Source organism: Cetorhinus maximus, chromosome 5, assembly GCF_964194155.1.
Source record: "Cetorhinus maximus chromosome 5, sCetMax3.hap1.1, whole genome shotgun sequence".
In the NCBI taxonomy this organism is placed as follows: Eukaryota; Metazoa; Chordata; class Chondrichthyes; order Lamniformes; family Cetorhinidae; genus Cetorhinus; species Cetorhinus maximus.
The window spans coordinates 121,838,021-121,862,717 of record NC_135883.1 but is presented as its reverse complement, the minus strand read 5'-3'; the positions used below and the strand labels follow the sequence as shown (position 1 = coordinate 121,862,717).

The following is a 24,697-nucleotide window of genomic DNA, read 5'->3' as shown; positions in this document are numbered from 1 at the left end:
TGCTTAGTTTTATCTCAGCAGGAAGCTAGTTTGAAGACTTTGATTTTCTGCTAGAATACATAGCATGGGACTGCCATGGCTACAACAGTCACTTTGGTCCTTTTATATATCAGGGTTAATGCAAACATGACTCTATTAATTACATCCACCATGTGCAGCCATTACATAAGGGTTTTGCCACTCGCCTCAGACTCAGTACCATGCATATCTTTTCCACTCTCCCCTTCAACCTTGGCAAGAGGTTTGCACCACCTTTCACCCCCATTTATGAAAAGGTAAGTGCCTGAATTGAAAAGAAGGGTGGGGGAGATTTTTACATTCTTTAGAAAAGTCCAAAAGCCATTTCAACCTGCTAACACCCTATAGATTTCACCCTGCAGCATGGTAGCAGATTGGCCCGAGTTCCTCCCTACACTCCTATTTATACTTCCGCAAGGTCTTAATCAGTTGAGTCTGAATTTCACCAGGGCACAAATGTTTGCTGCATCTTATTGGTGTAGCTGCTTCGGTTTTGCTTTTCTCACCTAATGGAACTCTGGCTGGTACAGCTCGGCGATCAATCCAGAATGACACCCAAGACAGCATGACCATCAGAGTCGCTGGGAAGTAGGTTTGTAGCAAAAAGAAGAAAATGTGGCGATGCAGTGTAAAATTGATGTACAGGCGATTGTACCAACCTGTGGGTTGACATGTGGGATAAATGGTCATTATTATGTCCCAATGACGCAGCAGTGCTATGAAGAGAAGATCTAATATACAGATCATTTGCAGTTCAAACTGAACAAAATATCCTGTTTAGGTTTTTTTTATTTGTTCATGGGATGTGGGCATCACTGGCTAGGCCAGCATTTATTGCCCATCCCTAATTTCCCTTTAACTGAGTGCCTTGCTAGGCCATTTCAGAGGGCATTTAAAAGTCAACCACTTTGCTATGGGTCTGAAGTCACACGTTGACCAGACCAGGTAAGGACAACAGATTTCCTTCCCTAAAGGGCATTAGTGAACTAGATGGGTTTTTATAACAATCAGCTATGGTTTCATGGTCATCATTAGACTATTGATTCCAGATTTTGTTTTTATATTGAATTCAAATTTTACCATCTGTCATGGTGGGATTTGAACCTGGATCCCCAGAGCAATTACCCTTGGTCTCTGGATTACTAGTCCAGTGACAATACCACTACACCACCACAGTGTAATTTTAACTTGTTTAAAATTACAATTTCGGTTTCCACTATCTAAAGAAGGACAGTGTGGTTCTAGAGAGGGTAGGGAAATGTGGGTGATCACTAGTCCAAGTGCACTGAACCACAAATATAGATGTCATGCCTTGGATTTAGATTCACTGGAGTGTTTGTGGATCCTAGAATATTGTGGGACCAAGGGGAGGAATAGCAGAGACACTAACTAGAATTTTCCACACAGCTTTGCAAATGATAAAGGTAGTAAAAGATAGCAAAATTGCTACATGTCTGTTCAAGAAAGGTAAGAAACGAGCCAACGTATCAATTATTAAGCAGTTTATTTTGACTCTGCTGTGGGTAAACTTCTTGCATTCATCATATGGGATAAAGCACCTTGAAAAGTGATGTTCTAAATAAACAGGGATCTTTCAATGCCCGGTTGTGCTGACTAAAATGTGTCTGGGTAAATGGAATGTGATAGATATTTATAGATGGATTATCAGAAGGTGTTCGATAAAGGCTTGATATTTCTCCATAATTCTACCCAAAATCAGAATGACAGTGGAGAACAAGGGAAAATTTGGGCGGTGAGATCTCCCGCTGCCTCATTGTCTGACCTGAATTTTCCCTCTCCAACCTCGACAGGACCACTGCCCTACCCCCCAGTGCAGCATGTGAATGATAGTAAAGTCAGAAAGGACCGTGTCCCTGTGAATTTACGCCGCTTCCTGGAACCACTGTCTGTAAGATGGCAGTGGGGACAGACAGCCAAGTACAAGCTTCTTCTGCCTTTTGAGGCCCCCCAATCACCTTCCTTTGTTAGTCTTGCACTCTACCAAGGAAGTGTGCAAATGTTATCCGGAATGAGAGGCTACAGTTATGAAAAAAGGCTTGAAAAATTGGCATATTTTTACTGAACTAGGGAAGGATAAAGGTTGGTCTAAAAGAAGTTATAACATTTATGAAAGATTTTGAGGGTAAACAGTGAGAGGTGGGGCTGGATTTTATGCAGCCCTTCGCAACAGGAACAATGATAGCCAGACCCATTTAATGGTGGGAGAGGCGGATATCAGTCTCACGGTGGCGGGAAACCTCCCCTGATTAGGTCTGAGGGCAAAAGGGACTGAATCAGGATTCTCGGCCGCTGGTGGCAGGATGTGAATTCGGCTCATTAATGAGCCAATTGACACCCATTATCCCTGAGCCCACCCATAATGTAGTGGTGGCTCAGGGATTAAATAGAGGCCACATGGGTTTCTCTCGCCCTTGGAAGGTCGCCCAGCAAACCTTGTCGGGGGCTGGGTCCCAGAAAAAAATTGCAGCCACATTATAGCACCTAAGGAGGCCACTAGACCCATCAAGTCTGCACTATCAGGCACCCTGTGCCCGATCAAGGTATCCGGCATTAAGCAGGGGGCTGACTGCTGAAAGCTCCCGCTGGCACTACCTCTGATTAGCCAGAAGCTCTTGGTAGGCGAGACTTCTGTCGCCAGGGACCTCAGTTGCAGGGAAGACCTAACGGCAGCAATTAAGTACCTGAAGGGCACTTGATTCCATCGGGCCCCCCCCCCCCACAGATCTGACAGGGACTTCCAACCGATTTACCAACTGGTGAGCGAGACCCCTGTCCACCTGATAAAATCCCAATGATTGTTTTCACTGTTTTGTTAGTCAGTAGCAAGAGCCCTTAAACTCAGAAATAGCAATGGAAAGCGAAGGGGAAGAGTTGTTCAACAGAGTTATCAAAACATGGAATATTTTATCAGACCGGCTTCTGGTTCTACATCCCATTTCCTGCTGGGTACCGAAAAATCCCAGCCACAGAGTCATTACAGCAAGGAAGGAGGCCATTCAGCCCATCAAGTCTATGCCAGCTCTCTGTGGAGCAATTCAATCACTCCTGTTCCATCGCTATGTCCCCATACCGTATGAGTTTATTTCACTGAAATGCCCATCCAATTTCCTTTGAAATCATTCATGTTCTCTGTAAGAGCTCCAGGTTCTCGCTGCATAAAACAATTCTTCCTCACATCCCCCCTGCATCTCTTGCCCAAAACCTTAAAATCTGTGTCCCCTAGTCCTTGTACCATCTCCTAATGGGAACAGATTTTCTTTGTCTACATTATCTATAAACCTGTCATAATATTGTAACAACTCTATCGAATCTCCTTTAGTCCAACGAGAACAAACCAGGTTCTCCAACTTAACCTTGCAGCTAAAGTCCCTCATCCCTGGAACCCTTCTGGTAAATTACCTCTGCACACTTTCAAGGACCCTCACATCCTTCCTAAAGTGTGGTGAACAGGACTGGATGCAATAGCTGTGGCCTAACCAGAGCTTTATACAGGTTCAGCACAGTTTCCCTGAATACCTTTATTAATGAAGGCCAAGACCTATATGCCTTCTTTTCTCTCAATATGTCTTGCCACCTTGGAAGATCTATGCACATGAATCCCCAGGTTCCTGCACATTCTTTAGAACTCTGCCATTAAGTATATATTGCCTCTCCTTATTTCTTCCATCAAGTGCATCACATCACATTTCGCTGTATTAAATTCCATCTGCTACTTGTCTGCCCACTCTGCTAACCTATCCATGTAATGTTGCAGTTGATTGGTATCATCCTCAGAATCAGACACACTTCCTGGTTTTGAAGCATCAGCAAATTTTAAAATTTTACATTGTATTCCAATAGCCAAATTCATTTATATGTGTGATAAGAAGTAGTAGTCCCAGTACTGAGCATTGGAGAACATCACTGTCTGCCAAAAGCCAATCTGAAAAACAGCCATTTACAACTCACTGTTTTCTGTCCTTAAGCCAATTTTCTTTATCCAAGCTGATACTGACCCTGCTATTCCATGAGTTGCAATTTTGTTAACCAGCCTTTTATGTGGTACTTTGTCAAATGCTTTCTTAAAATCCATAAAGACAATATCCATTGTATTTCCTGCATCAATAAATTCAATTAGATTAGTCATGTATGATTTGCCTTTTACAAATTTGAGCTGGCTATCCTCAATTAACTCAACCTCTCCAAGTTTCTAAAACCTTACCCACCACTGATGTTAAACTAACCAGCATGCAGTTACTAGGAATATCCTTACAACCTTTTGTGAACAAGGGTGTCACATTTGCCACTCTCCAATCCTCTGGCACCTCCCGTGCATCTAGGGAAGATTGGAAGATTATGTCAAGCCCTTCCACTCTCTCCATTCCCATTTACTTTAGCAACCCATGCAAGCCATCTGGACCAGGCAACTTATTCAAGCACACTACTGAACTCCAAGGGCAAAATGGTACGGCCCCGTTTCAGCGAGGAAAGAGCTGTAAAATGCAGCGAGCCATTATAAATCTCATTGACTTCAGCGGCAACGTAAAATCCCGCTGTCGTAAAATTCTAACCCAAATGAAAAAGATGAAATTTTGAAAATTGCTCATTTTGGGAGGTTTTCTTTTTGTTCAATATAGTCTTTTGCTTTATTAATGCAGTGAAGTTTGACTTCAACACCTCCCCCTATCCACACATCTCCCTGCACCTGCTCCCTGCCACTCACTCCCTCCACCGACACCCGGCCCCCCCGCCCCACCCTCCCCGGAAAAGATAGCACCAAAAATACAAATTCAGAAAGGATCCAAGATATAATTGCCTCGATTTAAGTTAAAAAATACACAAATTAAAATATGAATTTGAAAAGAAAAGCATCTCTCTAAAAAGAACTTAGAATAAATGTACGACCTGTACTACTGTAAAAAGCCAGCTTCGTGGTTGTGCGAAATTCTTGTATCATGAACTGTGATAGAGAAATCTTTTCGTCTGTCGTTAATGATTCATTGCCACTCTTCCAGTACAGCATGAGGTCATCGTCAGTGTAAGCATCTGGAGACAACATGGATCAAAGGCAATGTAGCTTTAGTAGCTTGGATAAATAGGATGGGCCTCAATTAAATTATCCTGCAGTGCTGATATAATTCCACATATGATGAGATGTATACATGTAGTAAAACCCCTGCAGAGACTAATATCAGAAACTGAACTGGAATAGCCATATAAATACTGTGGCTACAAGAGCAGGTCAGAGGCTGGGAATCCTGTGGTGAATAATTCACTTTCTGACTCCCCAAACATCTAATAAGCACAAGTCAGGGGTGTGATATAATACCCTCCACTTGCCTGGATGAGTGCAGTTCCAACAACTCAAGAAACTCAATACCATCCAGAACAAAGCAGCTCGCTTAGTTGGCAGTTTATACACCACCTTAAAGATTCACTCCGTCCACTGCCGACACAGCGGCAGAAGTGTGTACCATCTACAGGGTGCACTGCAGCCACTTGCAAAGGCTCCTTCAATAGTACCTTCCAAACTCATGACCTCTACCATCTAGAGCAAAGGCGGCAGATGTATGTGGACACCATCACCGGCAAGTTCCCCACTAAGCCACACACCATCCTGACTTGGAACTATATCGCTGTTCCTTCACTGTTGCTAAATCAAATCCTGGAACTCCCTCCCTACCAGCACTGAGGGTGTACCTACAGCAGATGGACAGCAGAGGTTCAAGAAGATGTCCCACCATCACCTTCTCAAGATTTAGGATGGGCAATAAATATGAGCATACGAAATAGGAGCAGAAGTAGGCCATTCGGCCCCTCGAGCCTTCTCCGCCGTTCAATAACATCGTGGCTGATCTGCTTATGTTTCGAGTTCCACATTTCCTTCTACCCCCAATAACCTTTGATTCCCTTGCCTAACAAGAATCTATCTACCTCTGCCTTAAAAATATTCAATGACCCCGCTTCCACCACCTCCTGAAGCAGAGTTCCAAAGTTGCACAACCCTCTGAGAGAAAAAAATTCTCCTCAACACTGTCCTATAAAGATGACCCCTAATTTTAAAACAGTGCCCCCTAGTTCTGGACTCACCCACAAGAGGAAACATCTTTTCCACATTCACCTTGTCAAGACTGTTCAGGATCTTATATACTTCAATCAAATCACCCCTCACTCTTTTAAACTCCAATGGAAACAAGCCCAGCCTGTCCAACCTTTCCTCATAAGACAACCCACTTATTCAAGGTATCAATCTAGTAAACCACTCCTGAACCGCCTCCAGCACACTTACATCCTTCCTTAAATAAGGAGACCAAAACTGCACACCGTATTTGAGGTGAGGTCTCACCAATGCCCTGTATAACTGAAGCATAAAATCCTTACTTTTATGTTCAATTCCTCTCATAATAAAAGATAGCATTCCATTAGACTTCTTGATCACGTGGTGTACCTGCCAGTGACTCTCACTTCCCATAAATAAATTTTAAAGCCTAAACTAAACTAAAGACCCACGAGAATCCGGCCTTGTACTATAGTGTAGCACTTCACATTTTAGTTGATGGAATGACAGATATTCGGTGTAGCATGAAGAAAATCTTTAAAACACATATATTTTAAATGAAATGAGAGTAGTTCGCAAAGTATATGGGATCTTGGGATTCATAAGTAGAGGCATTGAATAAAAAAAACAGGAAAGTTAGGCTGAACTTTGATAAAATTCTGGTTAGGCCACAATTAGACTATTGTATCCAGTTCTGGTCACCAGACAAGGATGTGAGGGTCCTGGAGAGAGTGCAGAGGAGGTTAAACAGAATGGTTCCAGTGATGAGGGATTTTAACTACAAGGTTAGGCTGGAGAAGCTGGGGTTGTTCTCCTCAGAGTAAAGAAGATTAAGGATGTCACAGAGCAGCTGCAGGACATTCTTTTTGGTGGGGGGGCGGGGGGGGGTGAACAGCCAGCTGTTGTGGTCCACATTGGGACCAATGACATAGGTAGGAAAAAGGATGAGGTCCTGAAAGCAGATTTTAGGGAGTTAGGAAGGGAATTAAAAAGCAGGACCTCAAGAGCAGTAATCTCAGGATTATTTCCAGTGCTATATGCTAGTGAGCATAAGAATGGGAAGATTGAGCAGTTCAACACGTGGCTGGAGAGGTGGAGTAGGAGGGAGGGCTTTAGATTTCTGAGGCAGTGGAATCAGTTCTGGGACAGGTGGGACCTATACAAGAAAGGCGGGTTACACCTTAACAGGAGTGGGACTAGTGTCCTCACAGGGATGTTTGCTAGTTCTGTTGGGGAGGGTTTAAACTAGATCGACAGGTGGATGGGAACCTGAGGGGAAATTTAGAGAGGAAAGGAGAAAAACCGACAGTGGGAAGTAGAGAAGTATCAACTGATAATGAGGATATATCAGAGAATAGTATCAAGATAGCTAGAATATTTGGAGAGTTTGATAGAATTCGAGTAGGTAATAGTAAGTTATTAGATGGGGTCAGAGCAAGCAGAAAAGTGAAAAAGCCTAAATCAGGATTAAGGTGCATGTATGTGAGTGTACGGAGTGTGATTAATATGATTGGTGAACTGCAGGCACAGGTTGACAAATGGAATTATGATATTGCTATAACAATGACCTGGCTCAAAGAAGGACAGGACTGGGCGTTAAATATTCCTGGGTGCAAGGTGTTCAGGAGAGACAGGAAAGGAAGAAAAGGGAGGGGAGGGGTGGCAATATTGGTTAAAGATGGCATTACAGTACTGCAGAGAGAGGATGTTCCAGAGGGGTCAAGGACAGAATCTCTCTGGCTAGAGGTAAGGAGTGGGAAAGGTGCAATAACATTGATTGGTATAGTATATAGACCACCAACTAGTGGAAGGGATGTGGAGAAACAAATTTACAAAGAAGTTACAGAGAGGTGCAAGAATTATAGAGTAATTGTAATGGGGGACTTCAATTAACCAAATATAGGCTGGGATAGGAATAGTACAAAAGGACAAGAGGGGTGAGAGTTCCTGGAATGTGTTCAAGATAATTTTCTGCAGCGGTATGTTTCGAGTCCAATGAGAGGACATGCACTTTTAGACTTAGTTCTGGGGAATGAGTTGGCCCAAGTGGATCAAATATCAGTGAAAGAGCCTCTAGGGGTCAGTGACTATTGTATCATAAGGTTTAGGTTAATCATGGAAAAGGACTGAGAAAAATCCAGAGCTGGGATAATTAATTGTGGGAAAACCAACTTCGATGGGATGAGAATGCATCTGAGTCGAGTGAGTTGGAATCAAATGTTGGCAGAAAAGACAGTGGCTGAATAATAGGCCACCTTCAAAGAAAAAGTATTGCAGGCAATGTCAAGGTATATTCCCTTGAAGGGGGAAGGTAGGACAAATAAATTCAGAGCGCCCTGGATGACGAGAGAGATAGAAGTAAAGAAGAAAAGGAAGAAGTGCACATATGACAGATGTCAGGTAGAAAATACAATGGAGAATCAGGCTGAATATAGAAGGACCAGAGCGGAACTGAAGAGAATAATAAGAAAAGCAAGGAGAGAGCATGAAAAGAGGCTGGCAGTGAACATAAAAGGGAATCCCAAGGTCTTCTATAAGCATGTAAATAATAAAATGGTGGTAAAAGAAAGAGTAGGGCCGATTAGGGATAAAAAAGGGGGACTTGCAGGTGGAGGCTGGAGAAATAGCAGGGGTGTTGAACAAATACTTTGCCTCTGTCTTTATAAAGGAAGAACTTGCTACCCAGGCTGAAGTGAAGGAGTAGGTAACTGGTGCACTAGCAGAACTTACAATCGAGAGGAAAGATAAAGTACCAGGACCAGATGAGATGCATCCAAGGGTACTGAGGGAAGTGAGAGTGAAAGTTGCAGGGACACTAGAGATAATCTTCCAGTCTTCCTTAGACACAGGGGAGGTGCCAGAGAACTAGGGAACTGCGAATGGTACACCCTTGTTCAAAAAGGGGGGCGAGGATAAAGCTGGCAACTACACATCAGTGAGTTTGACCTCAGTGGTACGGAAACCTCTGGGAACAATGTGTAGAATTTTCCCCCCATTGGGGGATTATGCGGGGTCTGCGTCACGTGGGCGGGCCAATTAAGACCCACACAGCGTGATGCACGCCCGGAAGTGCTGAGCGCTCTCTGTGCAGGCGGTGGGGGGGCGGGAGGGTTGCCTGAGTCGGGGCCTGCGCTCTTTCACGCATGCGCGAGGGCGCAGAAATCTCCCTGAAGCACAGAGCTGCCTCAGAGGGATTAATTTAAGTTCCAAAAATTTTAAGAAAGAAAAAAAAATAATTTTAAGACATGTCCCCTCATGTGACAATGTCACATGAGCTGGACATGTCAATGAATTTTAATGAAAAAATTTATTTAATTTATAAAGCCTTCATGAAACCTCATCCTGCCCGTGGATGAGGTTCCATGAAAAATGTGAAGGCCGCCTGGGCTCTTCGCCTGCCCGCCAACCTTAAGGTTGGACGGGCAGCTTTCTGAATAATTTAATTAGTTCATTAATGGCCTTAACAGACCTTTGACAGTTCGGCTGCGCGCCCGCCGAATTGAAAATCTAAATGACATGCGGTGACCTCAGGACGCACACCCACCATTACCCCATGTCATTTTACACCTCAGCGAGCGGGGGCAGGACCTGCTCGCCGAGCCAAAGACTCAGCCCAATATTATGGGATAAAATCAATAACCACTTAGACAAGTGCAGGCAATTAAGGAAAACCAGCGTGGATTCATCAGGGGAATATCATGTTTAACTAACTTGCTGGAGTTTTTTGACGAGGTAACAGAGAAGGTTGATAAAGGAAACACTGTTCATGTGGCGTATATGGATCTTCAAAACGCACTTGATACAGTGTCACACAACAGACTTGTGAGTAAAATTCTAGGTCATGAAATAAAAGGGAAAGTAGGCACTTGGATAAGAAATTGGCTGAGTGACAGGAAACAGGGAGTAGTGATGAATGGTTGTTTTTAAGATTGGATGAAGGTTTGTGGTGGAGTTCCCCAGGGGTCAGTGTTGGATCTCTTGCTTTTCCTGATATACATTAATGACCTAGACTGTGGTGTGCAGGGCATGATTTCAAAATTTGCAGATGATATGAAGATTGGAAATGTTGTCAACTGTAATGGGGATAGTCTTGAACTTCAAAAGGACATAGACATGTTGGTGGATTGGGCAGACAAGTGGCAGGTGAAGTTCAATGCAGTGAAGTGCAAGGTGACTAGTTTTGGCAGGACAGATATGGTGAGATAGTATAAAACAAAGGGAGAGCCTCTAAAGGAGGTGCAGGAACAGAGGGACATCGATGTATACGTACATAGGGCATTGAAGATGGCAAGGCATGTTGAGAGAGCAGTTACTAAAGCATATAGTATTTTAGGCTTTATTAATAGAGGCATTGAGCACAAGAGTAAGGAGGTCATGTTGAACTTGTATAAGACACTAGTTCAGCTTCATCTGGAGTACTGTGTCCAGTTCTGGGTGCCATACTTGAGGAAGGATGTAAAGGCACTGGGGAGAGTACAGAAGAGATTCACAAGAATGATTCCTGGGATGAAGAACTGTAGCTATGAGGATAGATTGGAGAGGCTGGGACTGTCTTCCTTGGAGAAAAGAAAGCTGAGAGAAGACTTGATAGAGGTATTCAAGATCCTGAGGGGTATGGACAAGGTAAATAGTGAGAAACTGTCCCCACTCAAGAGAACATCAAGAACTAGAGGGCACAGATTCCAAATAATTGGCAAAAGGAGTAAATGTAATGTGAGGGTGGTTGGAGTCTGGAACAAACTTCCTGAAAGGGTGGTGGAGGCAGATTCAATCGAGGTATTCAAAAGGGAATTAGATTGCTACCTGAAAAGAGAGAATGTGCAAGGTTCCAGGGATAAGGTAGGGGAGTGGGACTCTTTCATAGAGCCAGTGCAGACTCGATGGGCCGAAAGGCCTCCTGCACTGTAAAGATACTGTGATACTGAGATTTGAAGGGGGTGTACAAAATTATGACGGGAACTCACTGCCTATGAAGATGGTGGAGGCAGAGACGATCGATGGGAACGAGGGAAAATTAACTTACAAGGCTACTTAGATGGAGCAGGGGAATGGAACCAATTGGATTGCTCTCGAGAAAGCCAGCAAAAACTCAATGTCTTTCTCCTCTGTCATTATGACTCAAAGAGACTATGACAATCATACTTCTAAAAAAGTAAAAAGGGTCCATCTCTGGTACAAACCCTTAAAGTTTCCATATCACAACAATAAAGCATTGACAAGTTAGTATCAGAAAATAGAATTTGAATAAGAACTAACATTTTAAAACATAATTTCTGAATTATTATATGAAACTTTAACATTTGTCAATGCTTTATTAAAAGAAGTATTACATATATGTGCCATTGAGCTCTAACAGAACTGGCATGGAGGTGGCTGGTTCTGGAAGGCAGTTGTAACTCCCAGCAGGTAATTGGTGGGAGTGGATCGCACCTCTGCCTGGGAGTTCGAGTCAAAGTCCCATTGAATTTTAATTACCATGCCTCATTCCAGTGCCACCAGTCAGCTGCATGTCGGCTTTGGGTGTAAAGCAGCAGCTGACAGTCAATGAATGCATTAGAGAGGGTGCAGAAAAGATTCACAAGAATGGTTCCAGAAATGAGGAAGTTCAGTTATGAGGATAGATTGGAGAAGTTAGGATTGTTTTCCTGGGAGAAGAGAAGGCAAAGAGGAGATTTAATAGAGGTATTCAAAATCATGAAGGATCTGCACAGAGTAGATAGGGAGAAATTGTTCCCACTCATAAAAGAATTGTGAATGAGAGGGCACAGATTTAAAGTAATTGGTAAAAGCAGCAAAAGCGACATGAGGAAAAGTTTTTCCTGCAGTGAGCGATTATGGTTTGGATTGCATTGTCTGACAGTGTGGTGGAGGCAAGTTTAATTAAAGCATTCAAAAGGGAATTAGACTGTGACCTGCAAAGGAAGAATGTTACAAGGAGAAGGCGGGGGAATGGCAAAAGGTAAATTGTTAATTCGGAGAGGCAGTGCAGACAGGATGGGCCGAATGGCTGTAACAATTCTGTGACTCTGTGAAGATTGGGCAGCACAGAACCTTTCTGCTGGCACCAAATGAAAGCTGCCAGTGCTAAGATAAATCTGGGAGAGAGTGTCCTCAGGACCTCTTGGCCGGGGAGAGGGTAATCTGGGGCTGTAGATGCCAGACATCCCTTGTGTGGCCATGATGAGCATTCCCGCTCCTCCTCAGTGTTTTTTTTTGTTTCAATGATGCACACAGGCCATCAACATTGTAGCTGAGGTAACTTTATTGATAACACATTTTCCTAACATAAACACATATCTGCAATTCTATCAAGACAGGTTCCAACATGTGTTGTCTGACTTCAACTCCCCAGGTCGGGTGACCCCCTATCTAGTACAGAGTACTATATAATATCTAATACTGGAGTCCACACCACAATCAACTCTTATCATGAAATTTCCCTTTTTTTAAAAAAAAACCTTCTATACAACTTGAGTATACAATGTCTCATATCTATTATTTCTCACTGTTTTGATCAATCTTTTTTGTCTTTTACTCATCTCTGTATCTCTGTTTTTTTTTCACAGTTCTTCCACTGGATGTTCTGAATGGTGACAGAGGTGATTTTGAAGGACAAGGTGCCTTCTCCAGTTCTGTGTCACTATCACCCCTTGGATAGTTCTCAGGACTCTCAGGCTTTGTCTGGTTACCTGTTGCTTCACTGGTGCATTCTGATTGTTGATCTTCAGCTACAATATCTGGCTCAGAGCAGGGTTGCGTTTCATTTGCTTTCTCTAAGAATTTCCAGTTTCTCCTGTACTGTTGTCCATTTGGAGTCTGCACTATGTAAGACCTTGGCTCTCCTATGATTCCTGTGACAACAGCAGGATTCCAGATCCCTTCATGCTGAATCCTCACTGTCTCTCCCGTGATCAGGTCAGGCAGAGGTCAGGCGCCTCGATCAAAGTACTGTTTCTGCTTCAGCTGTCTCAGTTTGAGCAGGTCCTGCACACCGTAGCTCACTGGCTGTGGAAATAACGACTGGGGCACAGTTGGAAGCTTAGTTCTTAGTCTTCTCTCCATCTGTGCTGGAGATGATCCAATACCTTCTAATAGAGTATTCCTGAAATCCAGCAGACCCAGGTAGGGGTCTCTTCCATCCATCTTTGCCTTCTTCTATAGGTGTTTTAAGGTCTGCATGGTACATTCCACCAAAAAATCAATTTTTGCTCGCCATGGCATACCTGAAGTGCTCATCTCAGATAATGGGTTGGATTGTGGATATTTGTGACTTGATATAGTGTGGCAAAACTTCCAGCCCTGTGCAAATTTGTGAAATTCAGTGTCAGAGAAATGTGGACCATTATCTGAGATGAGCACTTCAGATATGCCATGGCGAGCAAAAATTGATTTTAAATAATTTATTACAGTGATGTTTTTACTATCATTTTTCAGCAGCACAGACTCAAAAAACTTTGAGTAATAATCTATTGCTAGTAGGTACTCACTGTTGTCAAATGTGAACAAGTCCACTCCAATTTTCTGCCAGGGCCTCTCTGGAACACTGTGTGGTTGTAGTGGTTCATTTTGTTGTGACTCACCGTACTTTTGGCACACTGCACACACATTCATCATTTCCCCGATTTGTGCTCCCATTCCAGGCCAATACATTACATTTCGAGCTCTTCTCCTGCATGTTTCAATGCCGAGGTGACTTTCATGTATGCGCTGCAGCATTTCTTTCCTCAGTGTTGCCGGAATTATGATCTTTTCCCCCTTGAAAAGTATCCCTTCGGCTACATGAAGTTCCTCATGAAAGTTCCAGTACTCTTGTACAGCAGAGGGGCTCCGCTCCGATGTGTGGGCCGGCCAGTTTGCACAATCTGTTGCAGTTTTCTCAGGATGGTGTCGTTCTTGGTTGCTTCCCTGATCTCATCCAGTTTGGTTACAGCCACAGGTAAGTCTTTGTCAGAATGTGAACCTGTGCTTCCGTTTCTTTATCCTCTTCCTCTGTGATGGGCAGGTATGCACGTGACAGAGTGTCTGCGATGTACATTTCCTTGCCCGGTTTGTATTTAACTCTGACCTGGTACTTCTGCAGACGCATTAGTAATCTCTGGATTCTTGGTGGTGCACAGTTCAGGGGCTTTTTAAGTATAGCTTCCAAAAGCTTATGATCAGACTCTACCTCCACTTCTTTGCTATAAATAAACTGGTGGAAGTGTTCTAGGCCAAACACAATTGCTAGAATTTCTCTCTCTATTTGGGCATACCGCTGCTGTGTTTCAGTCATTGCCTTCGAAGTGTTTGCCACTGGTGCCTCATTTTGCAAGAGGACAGCTCCCAGGCCAGTCTTTGAAGCGTCCACTGAGATCTTGACCAGTTGACTGACATCGTAATACTTTAGCATTGGTGCCCGGGTCAGTCTTCTTCAGGCTGGTCAAAGCTTCCTGGTGACTTTGTTCCCAGTGCCATTCCGCATCATTTTGTAGAAGTTTTCTGAGAGGTGCTGTCAGGTCTGACATGTTTGGAATGAATTTCCCAAGATAGGTCACCATTCCCAAAAACCTCTCCAAGTCTTTCTTACATTCTGGGGGTGACATGTTCACGACTGCTTCAATTTTATTCGGGTCCAGCTTTAGTTCCTCACTTGTTAGCACATGTCCCAAATACTTGATTTCAGGAAGACCTATTTCGCACTTTTACTTCTGCAACTTGAGGTTCCTTTCTCTAGCTCTGGCCAGCACATGCCTCAGTCTGTGGTTGTGTCCTTCTTGTGAGGCTCCCCAGACCAGCACATCATCGATATAGGTTTCCACACCCTCTAACCCTTCAAACAGCTGCTTCACTGTTCTGTGGAACACTCCAGAGCTGAATTAATACCAAATTAATACCAAAAGGTAAGTGTAAAAACTATGTGTAACTGTAAACTAAAAGTATGGTGTGCTGAAGGTACAGAGACAGGAGCTGCATTCATCCAGCTTGACCTGCCAGAAGCCTGAACTCGCATCCAAGACTAAATAATATTTAGCATCAGCTAGCTTACACGTGATCTCTCTTACTGTGGACAGCTGGCAACGCTCTCTTTGTACTGCCTGGATTAGGTCTCTGGGATACAGACAGACTTGAAGATTCCCATCTGATTTTTCTACAATTTCAACTGGATTAACCCGCTTTATCGGCTCTTCAATTTTCTTAATGATGTGAAGTTTCTCCAATCTGCCCAGCTCTGCTTTCAGTCAATCTCTCAGCATTACTGGTATTTTCCTGGGCGGGTGTATTTTGGGTGTCACAGTTTCGTCAATCTTGATGGTGCGTTCTCCTTTTAGGCAGCCAATCCCCTGGAACACATCTTTATACTCGCTCAGGATGTCCTCAGTGGTGACAATCATTATTCTCTTGATTAGCTTCAGATTTTCACAAGCTTTGATTCCAAGAATGGGTTTTGCATCAGTTTTCGCCACTGTGAATGGAAGTGCTTGAGACTGTTTTTTGGAGTTCACTTCAAGTGTGCACTTGCCTTCTACTGCAATTTTTTCCCATATAAGTAGACAGCTTCACTTTTGCTTTAGTTAGCTGTTTTTCTTTGCTTATCTGACGATACAGGCGTATGGAAATGACATTTGCTTGTGCACCTGTGTCAAGCTTGAAATTCATGTTGGCAATTTTTAAATCAACCTTCCATTCATTTCCTTTGGAATTTGTTGTTACTGCACCAATGAAAAGTTCACTTTCAGTGCCTGTGTCATCATCTGCAATTGTGTGTACTTTCTTCGACTTAATAGCTGAACAAAGCGATTTAGTTTATCACAGTTCTTACACTGCTTTCCATAGGCTGGACAACTACGTGGTAAATGCTCTGTTTGGCATCGGCTGCATTTAAATGTTTTAATAGCAGTTTTGTTCTTTTTACGTTCAGATTGTCTATTTGTTCTTTCCTGGGGCTGTTTCTGTTTAACTGTTTCTAACTACGGCTTATCATCTTCTGTCATCTGTTTAATCTGGCATTTCGTTGTCTCTTCCGCTCTGCAGATATTTATTGTTTACTCCAGTGCGAAATCAGCTTCTCTCAAAAGCTGTTCTCTCAGAATGTCATTTATGATTCCGCAAATTATTATATCTCAGATGAGTGACTCTTCAAACTCTCCGAATTCACACAATTTAACTTGTTTTCTCAGTTCAGTTACATACTGACTAATGTCATCACTGCCTTGCATGCACATAAAAAATCAATATTTTTCATACGTGATGTTTCTCTTAGGGCTGCAGTAGGCTTAAAATTTTTCCATTATTTCTTTCAAGTCATTTTGTTTCTCATCATGTTCAAAATTGAATGTGCTATAGACTTCTAGGGATTCTTCCCCTGCTACATGAAGAAAGATGGAAGATTGTACCTGAGAGTCTTTTTTATCACTGCCCGTCACTGTGAGGTACATCTCAAATCACTGCAAGAACCTCCTCCAGTTTCTGGCGAGATTTCCCTCCAAACTGAGCTCTGCCGGTGGTTTCTCCATTGTTCCATTGTTCCATTTCTCCATACACAACCTCCATTGTTGTATTTAGTTTACTTCTGACAACATGTCTTGTTTTTTGTTTCAATGATGCACACAGGCTGTCGACATTGTAGCTGAGCTAACTTTATTGATAACACATTTTCCTAACATGAACACGTATCTGCACTAACTTAATTCTATCAAGATAGGTTCCAACCTGTGCTATCTGACCTTCAATCCCCACTTCAGGTGACCCCCATACCTAGTACAGAATACCACATAGTATCTAATATTGGAGTCCACTACCACAATCAACTATTATCATGACACTCACCCAAAGAAAGTTGCTTCACTTATCTTCAGTGGCATTGCTGGCTTTATAACAGCTAGTGGGGTGGCCACTGTGGGTGCCCTACTCAGGACCCAGTCCAAAGGTCATTAAGGCTCCAAGGAATCTGAATTGCATGTGTTAGTGAGGGGCCCCCTGGAGAAGCCTCAATTATCCCTACTTTTTTTTATTTCTTATAGGATGTGAGCATCGCTGGCAATGGCAGCATTTATTGACCATCCCTAATTGTCCTTGTGGTTTTCAGGGACCTTCTGCCAAAGTTACCACAGCCAGCTGGCACAACCCACATGGACATTCACCCCTTTCACCCACCTAATTCTAATCCTCTAGTTAATTCACTACTAAAACAGTGTTCAAAACATTTGGAACCATTTCATAATTAGAAGAGAACATTAGGTTACATTATAAATTTCCTGCTGAGGCGATTAGATGTTTGCCACAGGAAAATTTAATGAAATTATTAGGTTTTAATGTGACACAATGCCTGACTTACAGCTCTCAATTTCCAGCGAGCAGCTCTGGGTGTCGAGAGGAAACCGACTGAAATCCATGTAACACATTGATGTTACTGTAACCCTGCAAGCAACATATCAAATACTGTGACTATTGCTTTGATCTAAAACATAAATACAGTAACGCTCAGCAGTAGGGTTGCCAACCATCTTGCATTGGCCCGGAGTCTCCAGGAATTGAAGATCAATCTCCAGGACACCGCTGTGTGCAAACCGGAAGAAAAATCATTGGGACATAAAAGATTTTTTTTGTCATTTTCTTTGAACATTTCTCTTTACCAGATATAAAAATATTGAAAAATGGTGGGTGGTGGTGGGGGACGGAAGGCTTAATTGGCTGAAAGTCAAACATCATCCAATTGGGTAATGAGTCTTTTTGCTTTCCAATTGGCGTATGAAGGCAGCACGTCTTAAGGATGGATGTGTTGGCCCACTTATGGATGGAGTGTGAGGGCAGGTCATGCGATGAAACCTCCAGGAATACATTTAATCACAGTTGGCAACCCTACTCAGCAGGGGAGCTGTTAAAATGGAGCAGCTGGATTTCACGGTCCATTATCACCAATCTGCAATTTTAACGCCACTGATGGTGGATGGGGCTCCCCAAGGGTGATCTTCCATAAATACCTCCTCTCTCCCTCGCATTACCTTCCTGCCAGGGCTCTTCTTCTGATGCTGGTGGACAGTCTCCAGTAGCCTGATTTTAGTTCATTTCTGCCAGCCAGCTGGTCCTTTCAGCCAGAAACAACCAGGCAACTGGATAGTGGGATTAAAATGGGATCTGGCAGTTACAAATTGCTGGAACCCTGACTCACATTCCCACAAGAATTACGGCCCACTCCCATCAGAAGATAAAATCAACCCTCATGGGTCAGCAGGGACCCAGTTGCAGAACTGTGTGACCCGCTGCAAGGATACCTACAGACAGCCTTCTCCATGGTGATCAGGTCATCTCCTCCCTCAATTTTTCTGCATCCATATTTTTCCAGGATAACGTAGGAGTCAACTGCAATATCAGTCAATACACTGTCAGCAGATATCTGACAGCATTAACAGCACTTTTGACCTCTTCTCTCAGTGAATAGCAGCAGGTTTTGAAGTCAGTGGGGGATACTGGGCTGGATTTAAAATTTGTATGGGCTTCCCATCTGGTGAATTAGGTTAAATTCCACCACCACCTCCCCCCCCCGGTTTTTTCTGCAGATAAACAGTTTCCAATGAACCTCCTGTTGCAAAATTGAATGCAATGTTCGAAGAATTGTGCACAGCCCGTGTCCCATGTACTGATATCTGGCCTTTGCAATTGGGTGCACAGCACATACAGAATTAAAGAATTGAGTGTTGTCAAATGAGTGAGCAGCACCACAGCCTTATTTCAATAAATAAGTGCAGGGAGCACATGAGTTGGTAATCGACCTATTCTTTTCTAATTAAAGACTTCACAAAATGATGTGTTATTTTTATTCCTGGAATCTTGTAATGAAAACAGGATCCGATTTTTGTAAAAATAAGAAAAATGTCCTTTTTTTGGTGAAAATAAATATAGGTGACATGAATAACTATTTCTTCCCCTTAATTCAGGTTGCTATTGCATGCACTGTGTTTGTCTGCTTACCTCAAACTGTACAGTACCTTTCCATCAGGATAGACACGCAACATTATATTGTCTGTGGTTGTATCATGTATAAAGGATCGTTTCGAATGTACAAAGAACATATCAGGGACCCAGATCTTTTTAACCAGCCTTCCATCAAAGGTCATACTCAAGTTGTTAGTGCTTGGGAATGAAAGGCGCTCATCTTTCCAGTAATGCCTCAGGTACAACGTCATTGTAAAGTCCTGTGAGAAAAGGTAACACACACACAAAAAAAATCAGATCATCTTTCTTCTTATTGAAATGCATAAGATCCTGAAGGGGACTTGACAGGGTGGATGCTGAAAGGATGTTTCCCCTTGTGGGAGAGACTAGAACTAGGGATACAGTTTAAAAATGAGGGGTTTCCCACTTAAAATGGAGATGTGAAGAACTTTTTCTCCCAGAGGGTCGTGAATCTTTGGAACTCTGTTCCCCGGAGAGTAGTGGAGCAGGGTCAATGAATATTTTTAAGGCAAAGGCAGAACAAGGGAGCCAAAGGTTTTCCGGGGTAGATGTGAACATGGGGTTGAGGCCACAATCAGATCAGCCATGATCTTATTGAATGACGGAGCAGGCTCGAGGGGCCATATGGCCTACTCCTGCTCCTATGTTCGTATATATGTTCATACCAACCACAAGGGCCATTTTTTGTTCCTCAAGACAGCAAAGTGAGAACTGGGTCACCACATTGATCTATAAGATTATTTACACTTTGGAATTAAATCATTTTAACACAACACGTGAATACATAGCCAAAGAATAATGATATATTGTATATTGGTAGATAAATTAAATGAATTACCATATCCACTTCAGATATACTGTCCAGACTTTCTACCTGTACATCAACACCAACGGGTATTGATGGACCTGCAGGAGGGAAAAAGGCAGGTTACTGTTGCATCTGTTGGGAATACAATAATTTGTTAGAATAAAAGCAAAACGTTGTGGATGCTGGAGATCTGAAGTAAAAACAGAAAGTGCTGGATAAACTGAGCAGGTCTGACAGCAGCTGTGGAGAGGGAAACAAATGACTTTGACAGTCTGCACAGGGAACCATCTGACAGGATGCACCATTTCCCATTTCGGCAGTGCCTCGAGGACATTACGTATAGACCACTGCCTGATGGACTTGTGTTCAAAGGTGTTTTTCTGCATAAACTTCACAAGGGATAGGTGGTACGGCACGGTCCAACTGAAAGAAGTGTTCCGTGGCAATGCGGCCAGACCCATGCTTTGCAACTCTGGGGACAGGCAGAACCTCAGAATGTAGTGACACTTGGGGCGGAATTGCCCGGTCCCATTGATGTTGGGCGTCATGGCAGGTGTGAGCAGACAATATGGCAAGTAGGCCAAAAATCGATTTGGCGCGTCGTGAAACCAGTTTGCAATCGTCCACTCCGCCCGTCAATGGCGGGCCACATTTCCTGCCACCACACGTCGGGAACCTGATTTCAACACATTAGCATCTCATTATAAGCCCTGCTCGCTGGAATCATCCCTCACGTCAAATTTACCGCCCACATCAGCGTGACTTCAGACAGCGTGCTTCATGGCTACCTTTAGAAGGCATGCATCCAGTAAGACATTAAGCATTCACGGGGGGCACAGGCAAGTCGCTTTTTCCCGGCTGGTTTTCAGCACAGAGTTGGGTCAAGGGCTTCAATGCGAGTCAGGCTGGGGGTGGGTGGGGTGTTGGGGCAAGGCAGCACAGAATGCAGGAAGTACACAAGCACATGCTGGGGGGTTGGGGGAAAAGGCAGAACAGGCTGAAGGACACAAGCATATGCTGAGGGAAGGGTGGGTGGGTGGAAGGATGTGAGGGAAGTGGCCACGCACTTGGGGAAAGCTTGTTAAAAGTGAACAATCTCCTGCAACTGAGACTGTTCAGCAGCAGCTCCATTGATCTGCTTGGAGTCGGGCCTCTGAAGCATTTCTGCCCACTCAAGCAACACAAAAGTATGAAAGTGCCACCAAATGCTCCAGAACTTTTCACCCCTCGGGTGCACACTGCAAATTAATGTGTGTTTTAGTGGGCTGCCGAGCAATTGGACAACTGGACAGTGTAGGTTAGGACAATGCCTGTGCCTGAGCTGAGGGCACAGCATGCAGTCCAGTGGACTGAAGAGTCATATGGACTCGAAACATTAACATCTGATAGCAGATGCTGTCAGACCTGCTGAGTTTTTCCAGCAATTTTTGTTTTTGATCAGGACCATGGAGCCTGGTGATACAGCGGTATGCCTCGTGGCTTGCAGAGAGAAGAAGAAGAAGAAGAGAGTGGCGGAGGCACCTGGCTCGGCAAAGAGAGGAGCACCTCCCTCGAGATGAAGGGGCGGTAGGGCTGCTGCACATGCAACTGGCGATCCACAGAAATCCGTCACTCATCTGCGCTTCACTAGACCCAGGGTCTATAGACAGCGTTTGTCATTCCTGTAGATGACTGAGAACTAGTATCACCGAAGATTGCGCATGTCTAGGGAATATATTCCACCTGCTGCAGGATTTGGCACCGCAGGGACATGGAGGGCATCCACTGCCAGTGGCCTCGAAAGTGACCGCAGCACTCAATTTTTATGCCAGTGGCTCCTTCCAGGGCTCCACAGGGAACCTGTGCAGGATCTCACAAGCCTCCACAGACAAGTGTATCCAGGAGGTCACAGGCGCCATCTTCGCAAAGGCACATGATTTTGTGCATTTCGACCGGGATCAGGAAAGCCAGGAAGCAAGAGCGCTGGGATTTGCGCAGACCTCTAGTTTTCCTCTGGTGCAGCGTACCATCGATTGCACTCACATGGCACTTAGATATCCGTGGCAACAAGCAGTCAACTACATCAACCATAAGGACCTCCACTTGCCGAATGTACAGCTGGTGTGCAACCACCACAAATGCATCCTCCAGGTCTGCACACAATTCCCAGGGAGCGTCCACGACTCCTACATCCTCAGCAGGTCTCAGATTCTTGACATCTTCCAGGGTCCACAGAGGCTGCAGGGTTGGCTTCTCAGGGACAAGGGCTACCTACAGAGGACATGGCTGATGACAGCTGTGTGGCGGCCTCAGACTGCAGCAGAGCGACGGTATAATGAGGCTCATGCTGTGACCCGCACTTTGGTGGAGCAAACGAGAGGCATTTTGAAAATAAGTTTCTGGTGCACTGTGGTACAGTACCCAGAGGGTGGCATGCCGCATTGTCGCTTGCTGCTTGCTCCACAACCTGGCGCTGCATTGGAGGAGGAGATGGAGGAGCTGCACGTCTCCTCTGATGAGGAGGATGTCGAAGGGGATGACGGTGATGAGATACTCGAAGGCGAGGATGCCGGCTATGAGGCCATCACACTGACCCACACAAGGCAGGCCGTTCGGGAGGCCCTCATAACCTCAAAATTCGTGGAGGATGATGGCAAGATGCAATGAGGACAGTCCTGACAACCTCACCTTGCATCTCTGAATGTTTGACTCATGTATGGCTGATGGCAGCGCACATACCCTCAGTGATCAGACTCATGTCATGGAGACACAGCGGAGGCCCTAATAGTCGCTAGATTCCAGGAGGATGATGATAGCTTGCAGCGAGGACACTCCATAGACATTCACAAAGATTGTGTGAATATCTGACTCCTGTCTGGCTGAGGGCAGCTCGCTTGTGTTCTGTGATCGGGGACATATCATGGAAATGCAGCCATGAAACTTTAAATGCACTTGATCCTTTGTCAGGCTTGAGCACCTGACCCCTTCAGGACCACAGCATCACCGGACACAGATGCTGAATAGATGGGGGCCCGCCCCACCTCAAAGCTGCTGAGAACACATGGAGAGAATGACGAAACTGTGTGATGCCTGCTCACGACATTCTGGCAGCAATGACCAGCACCACCGAAGTGCAGGCATCAGTGATGTGTCCAGTGAGTGTGAAGCCAGCCCATCACTTTGGTCTAAAGGTTACACACTGCAGAGGGAAGAGGCCCTGGACTGAGACACCTGCCTTTATCTTGTGCAGGAACCAAGGTTTCACATCTGAGTGACACGAACACTGCTCATCATAACAAGGAGCCATAGACAAGGAGACATCCTTGGGAATTTATTTACAATACTGAATATTATGTACAAGTGATTAACAGCCGTGCCCAGGCTGTGCAACTACATCTTTTTGCGGTCTTGTGGAGTCCGTGGACCACGTGTATATAGGGTGTCTTAGGCTGCACTCCCTTTTTAGTTATTTAAAAAATCTTTTGTTACTGTTTTGGTTGCACTTCAGTCCCACGCTCCTGATCTACGGGCACCCGGTGCGGAAGGGGGTCGGGAAGGAGGAGGACCTCCTCGTGAACCTGCTCCTGGGCCTGGCCAAGTTGGCCATCAACAGGTCCAGGCAGCGGGCGATCGACGGGGGAGTCCCGCCCGATTGTTTGTCCCTCTTCCGCGGCTACGTTCGCGGCCGGATGTCCCTGGAAAGGGAGCACGCGGTGTCTGCCGGCACCATCGAGGCCTTCCGTGCTCGGTGGGCACCGCGGGGTCTGGGGTGTTTTGTTGACCCCTTTAATCACATCTTAGTTTGATGTTTGTAAGGTTCCTTTAAAGTTTTTCCCTTGATTTTACAGCTGACCTGACTTAGGGGCTGTGCTTGTTTTCTCCCTTGTTCCTTTTTGCTCATTTAGTTTATTGTTTTGACTCAAAAGAGTTACATCTTTTTGCGGTCTTGTGGAGTCCGTGGACCACGTTTATATAGGGTGTCTTAGGCTGCACTCCCTTTTTAGTTATTTAAAAAACCTTCTGTTGCTGTTTTGTTTGCACTTCAGTCCCACGCTCCTGATCTACGGACACCCGGTGCGGAAGGGGGTCAGGAAGGAGGAGGACCTCCTCGTGAACCTGCTCCTGGGCCTGGCCAGGTTGGCCATTAACAGGTCCAGGCAGCGGGCGATCGAGGGGGGAGACCCGCCCGATTGTTTGTCCCTCTTCCGCGGCTACGTTCGCGGCCGGGTGTCCCTGGAGAGGGAGCACGCGGTGTTTGCCGGCACCATCGAGGCCTTCCGTGCCTGGTGGGCGCCGCGGGGACTGGGGTGTTTTGTTGACCCCTTTAATCACATTTTGCTTTAATGTTTGTAAGTTTCCTTTAAACTTTGTCCTTGGTTTTACAGCTGACCTGAATTAGGGACTGTGCTTGATTTATCCCTTGTTATTGTTAATTTAGTTAATTGTTTTGACTCGAAAAGAGTTACATCTTCTTAACCTTCCTAACCCTGGCGCTACATCATGGTGCTCCCCTGCCATGCACAGTATGCGATTATACGAATTAGGAGCAGGAATAGGCCACTCAGCCCCTCGAGCCTGCTCTGCCATTCAATAAGATCATGGCTAAGATGAATGTAACCTCAACCCCACATTCCTGTCTGTCCCTGATAACATTTCACCCCCTTGTTAATCAAGAATCTATCTAGATCTTCCTTAAAAATATTCAAAGATTCTGATTCTACCGCCTTTTGAGGAAGAGAGTTCCAAAGACTCACAACCTTCTGAGAGAAAATTTTTTTTCCTCATCTCTGTCTTAAATGAGCGTCCCCTTATTTTTAAACAGTGACCCATAGCTTTTTTAAAAATTCATTCACGGGTTGTGGGCTTCGCTGGCTGGGCCAGCATTTAATGCCCATCCCTAG

At 44.5% G+C, this 24,697-nt stretch overlaps 1 protein-coding gene across 2 annotated transcripts in view; it reads right to left on the bottom strand.

Annotated features, from left to right (window-relative positions):
• LOC144680893 (gamma-aminobutyric acid receptor subunit rho-1-like) overlaps positions 1-24,697 on the bottom strand; it is a 69,130-nt gene that overhangs the window by 5,133 nt on the left and 39,300 nt on the right. For both annotated transcript variants that reach the window (XM_078542415.1, XM_078542416.1), the window contains exons 4-8: positions 19,848-19,915; positions 19,025-19,248; positions 17,391-17,473; positions 4,924-5,064; positions 525-677 (exon numbers count right to left, since the gene is read on the bottom strand). In XM_078542415.1, the coding sequence (XP_078398541.1) occupies positions 525-677; positions 4,924-5,064; positions 17,391-17,473; positions 19,025-19,248; positions 19,848-19,915 (669 nt within the window). The remainder of the gene's footprint in view (positions 1-524; positions 678-4,923; positions 5,065-17,390; positions 17,474-19,024; positions 19,249-19,847; positions 19,916-24,697) is intronic.